The sequence below is a fragment of the Antedon bifida genome, chromosome 5 (assembly GCF_963402885.1).
Source record: "Antedon bifida chromosome 5, ecAntBifi1.1, whole genome shotgun sequence".
NCBI classification, from domain to species: Eukaryota; Metazoa; Echinodermata; class Crinoidea; order Comatulida; family Antedonidae; genus Antedon; species Antedon bifida.
The window spans coordinates 9,807,161-9,819,076 of NC_136230.1; the positions used below are offsets into that span (position 1 = coordinate 9,807,161).

General features: G+C 33.0%; 1 protein-coding gene across 2 annotated transcripts; it reads left to right on the forward strand.

Moving 5' to 3' along the window:
* The first annotated feature begins 1,386 nt into the window (after positions 1–1,386).
* LOC144842670 (uncharacterized) lies at positions 1,387–5,993 on the forward strand. Of its 2 annotated transcripts, XM_078699187.1 has the most exons (5): positions 1,387–1,760; positions 3,411–4,081; positions 4,283–4,506; positions 4,742–5,194; positions 5,953–5,993. In XM_078699187.1, the coding sequence occupies exons 2-4, from the start codon at positions 3,428–3,430 to the stop codon at positions 5,181–5,183; spliced, it is 1,320 nt and encodes a 439-aa protein (XP_078555313.1). In that variant the 5' UTR covers positions 1,387–1,760; positions 3,411–3,427; the 3' UTR covers positions 5,184–5,194; positions 5,953–5,993. The 2 variants fall into 2 exon arrangements, with proteins under 2 accessions (XP_078555313.1, XP_078555314.1); XM_078699188.1 differs by lacking the exon at positions 5,953–5,993 and having other exon boundaries at positions 4,742–5,808.
* Positions 5,994–11,916: the final 5,923 nt, after the last annotated feature.

Genomic DNA, 11,916 nt, shown 5'->3' on the forward strand with positions numbered 1-11,916 from the left:
TTTTTCATGGGTTTTTTTTTGGGGGGGGGGGGGGGGATAAAACATAAAATTTAATAAAACCCTTTAATATACCCTTTATCGTGCGTTCCAACTAATAACTGATACGAAATAGTAAGGATACACTTTTTAAGTTGTCATAATTACGAGCCCACTAATAATGAAATCTGCATTCGCGTTCTAACATTGTTGAGGCTGTGAACATAATTGACCAGAAACTAATTTTATCATTTGTAGAGATTCAATAACTCTTGCACACGGCCTCCTTCTCAGTGATTTTAGCACCGACGAAGATTGGTACAAAGTTTGTCAACAGAAACTGGTGAGTTACAATGTAAAAACAGACGCCGAAAATACAGAAGACAAGGTAAAAATACGAGAAGCAATAATGAGGAAACTCCAACCACAGATTAAAAAGTTCAGCGACTTGAGTGACTACAAATTTTTAAAGTACATTTATAAGAATCATCCACCAAAAAACAAGATGCACAAGTTGCCTGAGAAGTTGAAAGAAGACAAGGGGCTACAGAAGTCGTTACGCAAAGCTGGTATCCATTACCACCCAGATCGCAACTCGGAGAGTGAATATGGAATAGAATGGAGTGTTCTCTGTGAGGAGATCTCCAAAATTGCTAACAGTAAATACCTCAATTCAAATATGCCTAAATAATTGTTTTAAATATCTTCATTCAGATTACAAATTCATTTTTTGTCCTCACATAATAGGAAATTAGATTATATTATTAGAACTATAATATTAGAACTGTAAGTAAGTAAGTAAGTACTAATAATTATCAAGAAAATATTTTAAAAATTAAATCACTCAGGAATGTGGTAAAAATGAATGTACATATCTTTCCACCCGACCGACTTTTTCGATATCCTTTTAACACAGCATTTTATTAAAGGGTGATTTAAATCGTCACATTTTTTCAGCCTTTAGTTATTATAATGTATTGCGTAGGTCAACTAGATATGTTTAATATTCGTTGTAATCTGTATTTCACATTTGCTCTACATCATGACAACTTCATAACAGAAAGGGAGTACACTTTCAACATTTAACTTTACTTACCTTATATTACTTAGATTAGAATAGAGACATTAATTGGTATTGCTTATTCGAAATAAAATTCCCTTAATGCGTTTAAGATGATGAAAAAATAAGGATCATTAAAATGCATCTTATTTTGCTTATTTTTAACGAGACGAGACATGCCTAAATTTACTAACAATAATTTCATTCAAAAGTTAAAGAGTAAAGTGTAGTAGAACTAAGTAATTTCTTTCTTTTTTTTCACTGCCAATGTATAAGCCTATTATTCCACATTCAACAATAGATTTAAGTCAAATGCCAATGTTAAAACACATTGCAGCATTTATATTTTTGTTTGCAAAGGTTTATATAGATTTACTGAAATGTTTTAAAGAGCTGTTGTTATGTAAAATAATTTAATAATGCCTGCTCAATTCCAATTATGTATGCTCAATAAAATAATGTAGATTCACCCCCTCTAGAAATATTGTGACGTAACGTGCAGTGACTCATTGTTACGTAAATAATACATTGCTGACTTGGAAAACCCAGATTTGTGTAGAATCAATAATAATCAACAAATTTATGATATATTTAAAATGCTGCTATACTGGTTTTTCCCAGTTAGCAAAAATAATGAATATTTTCCGTTTCTGCATTGGACACACACACTAGTCTGGGTCTGTTTTTGTGCGATATCTAAATCCAAGCTTCTCTTCTCCAGCAGGTATGTACTTATAATGCTCTATAATGAGTGTATTACTTATTTTCCAGAGGTTAAATATTTATGGATTTGATATAATGTGTTACGCATTATTATGAATTTTAATTGTTTAGGACTATATACTGTATGTTAATTTCTCACATTTTAATGAAACTGTCTAAGGTTCGTAACCTGTGGAGCCATGCATACTTAATACAGAAAATCGAGCACAAAAAATTCAATCATAAAAGCTCAGTTTTTAAAAGATAAGTAGTAGGCCTATTTTTTTAACCATACATTTCTGTTAATGACAGAAATTAACAACATTCTTTGACAAACATCGTCTTTTAATACATTGTGTTACTTAAGTTAACAGTACAGTATCACAAATGTGTGTCACAGAGTGTATCTTTTTGTTCAAGTTCAATTGTCAATCACTAAATCGTTATTCAATCGGATTTACATTATTTCAGTTTATTGTGATGTGACTTATGTTAAACAAAGCAAAACGTGTCGATGAATATTGATTGATTTTGTATTGGGGAAAACCCCGGATTCGTTGCATATGTTGAAAATAATCCAAATTCTATTTTAATTATATTGTACATTGTCATTTAATAACCTATATTCATCGAGGTATAGATTGTCGTTGGAGTATATTATCTTTATGTCTATATTTTATCTATACGTTAGGGTAAAGTCTATAACGATTTCTATTGATAATATACTATGATTATTCAGATTCATTTAGGCATAAATTATGAATTAAATCAAACATGTTTGTTTTACCCTATTTGGTAGTCGAAATGACGGTTTGAAAAATTAAATAAATATCCAACTCAATATTTATCCCACTAACATTTCGAATGGAGTCAGTCATGCTCCGCCCTATTTATGTTTTCCGTCATGATTTAGTAAAATAAAATATTAGGCCTATATCTGAAATTCATAACACCTGTCACATGACGGCCTCAGCGACGAGTGGACGACAACAAAAACATTAGGTGCTTTTAGATTTGAGTGAATGTGCACGACGTACGTTCACGTCCACATCGGTCGTAGCCGTTTAGATTAAGTGGACATTTACGTTGATGTGCCAGTAAACGTATGACGTTGTACTCTCTAGTAGCGCGTTCGTCCTAGTGATAAGACCCAGACCATAACCTGTATTATTAAAGCTTTTAAACAAATAACCAATACAAATCAGTAATTAGCAGTTTGCAAATATAATTTTCCTGAAATTCACTCTATTACATTCTCAGAAAATTATCGCGAGATAATTCTCCGCCATGATTTTGGTAAACGTTTGCAATGTTATGACGTCATATATGTCCACTTGAGAGAAAACGCCAAAATGCCACTGAACAAGTTCTCAAAATTGGCAGTCGACGTGCCAGTCGCCTAGCGCATGCGCATATCATAAAAATAATAGGGTAGCAGGCGACATGATAGTCGTCGTGAAAATCTATAAGTTCCTAAAAACATAATGTGGTCCGAACATACCTTCGATACGAGCATTGTATGAGGCTACATTTTGGCTAGTGGTGTCCATTTTAGGGGAAAATGATACATTTTCATTAGGAGAAATAATGATTGTTTACCTATCTATGCTAGTAAAATCAGTTAACTATAATACTACAATTGAAATTGCTATGTACCTTTTTGTCCATTCAGGTTAAATATCAATCACAATGAGCAAATCAGATAAACTACGACAACAGGGTAATGTTCATTATAGATCAGTTACTCCTGGACTCAGCCCAGGCCTTCAAAAAAGTCGTCTAGAGGAAGCTAGGAAATGTTACATCAACGCGTTAGAATGCAGCTGTAACGCAAAGGAAAGTGCCTCTGCTAACAAAAACCTTGCAATGGTGTCATGGAAGCTGGCATCGTTGGGGAAAGATCCACGGGGCAAGATACTGTATTATTTCAAAGAAGCACAAACATATTTCAGCCGGGCATTACATTGTGGAAAGGATGCAGGTAACGAGCATAGATGGGCCGATGAATTGATGCAGAAAATGTATCAAAGTCTACAAGAGTCGCTTGATTATGTCAATAATCAGGCTGGAATGTCAGACGAGAAAACAGAATTACTGTCCAAGTCATGTCGCATTTTTCCAGCAGGAGAACTCAAAGCACAGATTTGTGTTGGTTACGTGGAGCAACTTCTGGGTAAGGCAACCAGTCTTCTCCAGAAAGGTACTTTTAAGAGAGCCATGAGTGTCCTAGGTGACTGTTATCAACCTTTAGAAATAGCAAGACGCTATGGCATCAATGAAGATATAATGGTAGAAATTGACGTCTTTTCTGCAGATGTGACCGTACAGACAGCCATTGCCGAGGTATGACGTTCTATTTAAATAATTAGACATAATTTGATAGAGAAACAAACACTACAAGATATAGAGAAATTTCATCTACGAACAATTATAACCGTGAGGTCATAGTTGAATCAATAATGGTTGTCATTTTTCGGAGTAACACTTTTCCATTTTCCAATGGATATTTTGGTTTATGTAGTTTCCTTTCTGTTTTATCTACAGGCCAAACAAGCACTGAAGATTGGTGATGATCTCAAAGCACAGATCATAATGTTGGAAGAACAATTAAACATGGACATGGTTTTTGAAGTTATTGATTGGTACAGAAAATCAATTGTCTTAACACGTGAGTTGGACGTTGAGACAGAAGCCATAGCTACGAGTCGGATTGCAGATGTCTACCACAGTATTCTAAAACTCAAATCCAAAGCTAGGCCTTTGTTGAAGTTAGTATAATTATGTGTGTATCATACCTTCATATTCTTCAATAAAATTGCCTGTCACTGTCGTGTTGCACAAGCAGATCGGCATTTCAATGACGTCAGCGTACCACAACTGCCCCGCCTTTCAATGACGTATAGCGTACCACAACTGCCCCACCAGTATTTATTTTGTTTGTAGGCCTGTCATTGTAGCCGTAAATATTTTGATAATTTATCACTATTTTGGTTTTTTCTTCAGCAAAGCAGTGACTCTTGCACATACCGTCCATCCTCATAACGTTACTCAAGATGATTGGTACAAAGTTTGTGCGCAAACTCTGTCTGAATACCAGATAAATACGAAAGACGAAGAAACAACTGCGTGGATGAAAGAACGAGAGGAAACCGTTGAAAAGCTTAAAGAGCAGATTAATAAGTTCAAAAATATAGAGGATAGTTACGAATGTATGAAGTACATATACGATAACCATCCGCCAAAAATTAAGAAGCACAAGTTGCCTAAACAGGATCCATCCAAAATGGAACAGAGTCAGATCAAGAAACTTCTGCAGAAAGCTATCGTCCACTACCATCCGGATCGCAACTCTAAAGAGAAGCATGGCATTGAATGGTATGTTCTCTGTGAAGAGATCTCAAAGGTGTTTACTGACAAGTATAATCGTATGAAAGGTGTTGACTAGATCCTCCAAGCATGAGGATGGATCCTGTTTAGGCAACTTGTGCTTCTTAATGATCTGAAAATGACCTGAAATGGGAACTTAACACTAATAATATTGTGTCTAGAGCTTCTAGACGTTTATTTTCCTTGTGCATTTTGAAGAAAGCTGGAATCTTAATTAATGATCTGTTGACTGTTTATATGGCTTATATAAGACCTATTTTAGAATATGCTGCCCCTGTTTGGCATGGCGCTATCACTAAAGATATGTCCAAGTCTATTGAAAAGGTACAAAAAAGAGCATTGCGAATCATGCTAGGTAACAACTATTTGTGCTATGATCATGCATTGTCTGTTACTGGTTTACCTACTCTTGTTGAGAGAAGAAACAATTTGGTGTTGTCTTTCGGGGAAGGCTTATTAAAATCAGAGCTGTTTAGAGAAATACTCCCCCCTCTTCATAAGCCAGCTCGGTCTCTCAGATTCAACCGCTTTCTAGAAGTACCTCATTGTAAAACCAGCAGACTTAGGTCATCTCCAGCTCCCACCATGGTGGATATTATTAATAGGCACCACTAGCTCTTTTTTAGATATGTTATAAGTGAATGTTTTAAGGTTTTTTATTCATGTATGTTTTATAATTTTATGGTACGATATCTAATTTTAATAAGATGGTTCTATTTTTATAGCAATTTTAACTAATTTTTATTTATTTGTAATACAAATCATTTCAGTCATTGACTGTCGTTTTGTAATTTATTTTTTATATACCGAATAAATAAATATAAAAAATGAGATGAGAGGGAACAGAGACATTTAGTGGTCAAAAAAAGAAACGGAATAGAATAATAAATTAAGCATAGATCCTATAATACAATTTACAACAGTTATTTAGACAAGCACTATCAATTTATCCTTCAATGCCCACATCGATCTGTAACATACCTAAAATGTTTTTAAATAGTTTTGCCAAAGAATATATATCACAAGAATGAGTAATCCGCGATTTTCCCTGTAACAGTAATATTGTCCATGTGGTAGGGCGCCGCCATAAGTGAGGATGTATCTGGGATGTATACAACTTTTTGTGACGGTTACACTAATCTAAGGCTGGACCACCGGTAGTATTTTCATGATAAAATATGTTATCAACTACATGCCAACATCATGTTAAATGCTGTTTTGATATTTACTTGTTCGTTTCATGCAATTTATGTAGTAAAAACTGCCGAATAAACAGTTCGCTTACATAACCGGGCGCTACGATAGCGCTACCGGGCGTGTTGGTGCTTACGCGTTTTCACGAAGAATAGTTTAATAATATTTCTATATTTAACTTGTTTCTGGTAAAAGAAATAAATATTAATGAAATTTAACATTGTATCCTATTAATAACATGTATTTTATACTAATTTATATCATAAAAACAATACTTAATTTACCGGGCGTAGATTAGTACGCGGCAATGGCAAAGAATATGTCGTGCTGAGTAATTCTTAGTTGATTGTTGGTGTTGCGGTTTTTTGTGAGCTAATTTAGCATGGTAGTAAATAATTTTCTTTAGAAGTGAATGTACACGAGTTTGTTATTAAATATGTATTATAAAATGTTTTACAAATTACAAAATATATTATCATAATTCTATTTAATGTGACATGTATAATATCTAACAAATCAAGTCTTATTTAGTCGGTATACATCCGCCCTTATGAGGGCGGCATCACTCTCTGTTACACATTTCTCATGCAAAAATCGCGGAATACTCATTCTTGTGATATATATTCTTTGGTTTTGCTTAATTTTTTCACAATAAAAATACCATAATATGATACCAGTATATTATAATAAAAGACAACACAAATAATTCTATGGTTGAGTCAGATAAATCAAAAGACTTAATCACTCAACAACAATGTACACTTACCGTCTTCCAAACGTCTTGCGTTGTTGGAGGGACGTCCGACTTATACCCACCTCCTGGTTGTTCTTCTGCGCATCTTGTTGTTTTCTTGCTATTCCTGCTTTTCTCCTGTTCCTCCTCCTGAATGATATATCGCAAAGGCCGCGCGAAGTTGGTCAGTACCCATCAAGTTATGTGCATCGCCATGTATTGGTGTTACATTTAACTTAAAATAGTTCATCGTAACAGAGGATAAAATGGAAGTAAAACCAGTAATGTAATTATTTTAAAAATAACTGTAGTAAATAAAATATTATTCCTGTTAATTTAGCTAAAAAAAAATTTGAACAAAAGGGTAAAAAAAAACAATACTGAACTATTTTATTCAGATACATTACTGTAGCATAATATTTTTTTATTTAAATAATATATGTCTGCATTAATTAAATACCTTCACTGTTATCAAAATTAATCATTATTAAACCCAGTCGTTGCATGGTGATTGCTTGGGCATTTTATTTGTATTTCTTAAGTATAAATATCATACTGCAATGCGCCCTCAATAAAAATACAAAATCTTACTGTATTGTGCGAAAGTTTCCTTAAGTGTTCATTTGTGATCGAGAGGATATTCTAATAGTGTGGCTTACATACATTAACCTGGAACATGTCAATCGATTGCTATGCTACTTTTAGTATACAGACTTTGGTATGCGATATTCTTTGTTGATTTGTCAATACCGAATAATATATTTATAGAATAGAAATAGAAATTTCTGTCAAGTAGGACTACCGTAAACAAAGAAAGAGATAAGAGGCAAACAAGTGCTAACACCTATGCTAGTTGCTCATTATCTTTCATTCTGGGTTAAGTTGGGTAACGTACCTAGGAGGTGTGTTTTGAATTATCAACGTCAATTTCCATTCGTAAATAAGTATAGTGATAAGTCCTTATACAGTAATAATTCTGACGTGTTTTCATTGTAAAATACAGATAAATAAGTTCAATGGAGAACATATAAATCAGAAAAAGAATACAGATATCAAATATAATGTACTGTACTAAATTATCGGTACCTTATTGATAACAGCTATATTAATGACATGTTTATTAATGCAAATGTGCAAGTAAAGATAACTTGATGAGAGCGAATAATAATACAAAATGTTTAAATAAACAGTAGATGTAAAACACGAAGGACAAACTGCTGTAACTACGTAGAATTCTTTGTGTTTGATTTGAACACATAAATAAGACAGGTTTCCTAATACCGAAGCTCGCGTATAATACCGGTACTATCTTATTCTTAGGCTATTCGTGAATTTAACGCATGTGTAGTATTTTACGCAAGTCAACAAACCACTTTCCTCGTATATTGTTATAGCAAGCATACCGCCGGTACATTTGCGGATGTTACATATTTCAACAGCAAAATAAGATGCTTGTCAAGATACAGTTTTAACCATATTACAGAAACTAGAGTTGATGTGTGGATAGACACAATACTCCCTTACAATACATTGGTTTTAAAGGGCCTGTTATTCGAAATAGGTGTTTTATTCAAAATTAGTTGAAGACGATTCTTTTAAAAATGATAAAACTCAAGGACAAATATATCTAGATGCTACTATATAACCAAGGCAATCTAAGTATGATTGATTGATGAGAAAACATCAAATTTTATGTTAAATTTTAGTTGTATTTGGTTTTATAGGTAAGTTATATGATCGGTCAATATTGACATTTGACCCTTATAATATGTATATTTAATACATTTTTGTAATTGGTCAATTTTGAACTTTAACCCTCATCTCGAAAACGCTTCCTATCCTGATCGATTACCTTCCACATTCGTAATCTACGGAACATTCTGGTCTTCATAAGTTGGATGGCAATTGTGTTTTTTTTCTGAAATGCACTTATAATTCTATCAGTAAGATCTACCAGAGCCATTAAAGCATAAAATTTGCTACGAAAACCATATTGACCATTATGAAGAAAATCGTACTTATCTAGAAAAAAAACAGTTCCAACAAAGACAATACGTTCTAACATTTTGGAGAAGCATGATAAAATAGAAATTGATCTGTATTATTGCTAATTGAATGATTGTTTGGTTGTTTTTTAAATAATCATTATAACAGTGTTTCCAAAGGTAATTTTTCTATCAAGTGAGGGACCAATTGTGTAAAAAAAGTCATTACATGCATTTGCAATAACTTGGGGTTGATCCAAAGATCGACCATCACAAGTAAAATTAGTATTTTGCTTACATTTGACTTTTCTGTTTAATAAATTATTTATTACATCCCACGTTTTCTTTATGTTCGATTTCGTATTTGTTATTATAATAAGCTAATTTAGATATTTTTACAAGAGTATTCAATTTATTTCTAAAAGTTTTATACTTTTGGGCCTGTTTTAAGAAACTTGTTATAGGCCTACAATTTATTTTTGTGCTTAATAGGCTGTCATCCATGGTTTTACAGTATGCAATGGAAAATGAGGGCAGACTTTTTGCGACCAATATTAAATTCAATAAATTCATCTCCTTCTAAAGACATTATTTTGAATGTGTTTTAGCTTACGTGAAGGAAATTAAAAAACGTTGAACTCGCCCAATATTATCACGCAGAAAGCCTTTCCATTCTTGGGGTATATTTCGTTCAATTAGACTCTATGTGTTGTAATTGTTTTTCTTGCAATGTTTGCAAAATTACTCGAAATATTTACACAGGTTTATTATTAGGGCTCATTTTCAAATATAATGACGATTTTGCATTATTTTTGTATTATACGTATATATTGTATTATACTTACATATGTTATTTTAAATATATATTATATTATTATACTTACATATTGTATTTATTTTTACGAGTGAATAAATTATTATCAACTTATGTGATGAAAAACGTGTTGTTGAAGTGAAACGCGTTAATTGCAGACGTCGACGTTAACATTTTCAACAGAAATTCTACTATTTATTGATTATTCATTTTACATTCAAGTTAAATCGATCGAGTAAATCGGATTTACTGATATTATTTCAGTTTATTGTAACATAACTTTGGTTCAAACATTTTTTTCATTATAAAAACACTATGTGTCAAAATGCGTTCAATCATCGATTATACCCATTGTTAATGTTGTTTTGGAAAATCTAGATTCGTTGCATATGGTATAATTTCCAATTCCATGATTGTCTGTTGCATTATCACAACACAAAAGAGAGGAATGAAACACTAATTCGTTCAACAGGCCAAACATATTACTTTGTTGTAAAACCTTCTATCAATAAATTAACACTTCTATTGAATTTTAAATATTCCACGTTTGTGAACTTCCCACGAATTTGGGCCCCTATTCCTTTTACAGTTCGTAAAGCCTTTGAGGTTTACAAAGAAAGTAAAAGTAAATATGGATATTTAATTTTATTATCATTATATTTTTGGTTTGATAATTATCCCTCCATTTAGATATTGATTGATTCATTTCATTGAATTTAGACATTGAGTATTGACAGCAGTTTTTCTTGGAATATGAAAGATGAAAAGAAAAAAAATAGACAATTTTTTTATGTTTGGAGGTAGGTCACTGAACAAACGTAAAAATTAATTGAAATATTACAGTAACGAGCAGTATTTGTTCTTACAGTATCAAGGTGTCGCAAGTTATGGGTAATGTACCTCTCAACTGAAATATCAATTTTCTTATACACTATCTTAGCGATAAAAGAAATTCCTAAACAAAAATGTGAAAGACTAATCAAACCAAGACACTGAGGACGGATTTCATAAGGAAAGTTGAATAATTATTTTCTATCGTGAGCTTTTCAAGATCATTAACGTATTACATAGACAGTTTAAAAGTACACTATGCAGAAACTCTGTATTCCAGAACTGGACGGACTAGACTATTATATATGGACGTATCTTAACAATAAGATTGCCACATCCAAATGTTCCGATTATAAAACTAATCGTCTATCTTCGATGCCTTATTAATAATGCGAGATACATGAGACCCCCAATCCAAGATAGTTAAATTCAAAGACGGTATCCTACTCATATTATACGGCATGGTGTTAATTCCATTAATTTATTACACTATCCGATTCCAAGTACATATTATCATTAGGCGATCTGAAGTTAAAAGCATTTAGGTCTATAACAAACGAATTATAAAGTATAGGTCATAGTACCGAACTCTGGGGAACATCAGAAAACACAGGGGAAGACGGTGAAAACTCTCTTCTAAACCTTCCCAACCTTCTGAGAACGACCCACCAGGAAAGAAAATATCCACTGCAAAGCAGTCACACAGGAGCAATAATGGGACCCGATCAAATGATTTGCGTCAATACTATACGTGGAGGGCATCGTTAATCAGGGTGGTACTCTTATCATACTGTAGAAGATTTCGGATAAGATCGTTGTACAAAGAACGCCCTTTTACGAAACCATGTTGATTGGACAGAACCATTATCGATACATAAACGCATATTATTTTGTGAATTATGAGGATGAAGATGACTGGTCAAAACTCAATGCTTTAACTTTTAGCACTCCAAATATCGGATAAAAAGGTTGTCTGGGGACCAAAGTGAATGAATTCTAGATTTATTTGCTTATAAATAGTTTTCGATGTATTGAAATATGTGGGCCTACCAAATTTTCAGGTCTAGCAATAAACAGAAATTTGTAAATTTACGAGAATTGACGAGAATTGACAATGCAGGAAATTTAAAGCACCTGATTGGCTGCCGCGATGGAAACTAATTTCAATCAGCTCCATCGGTTAAGCCCACACAATTCTTTTTTCCTGAAGAGTGGAGACATTTGCAGGGATAGT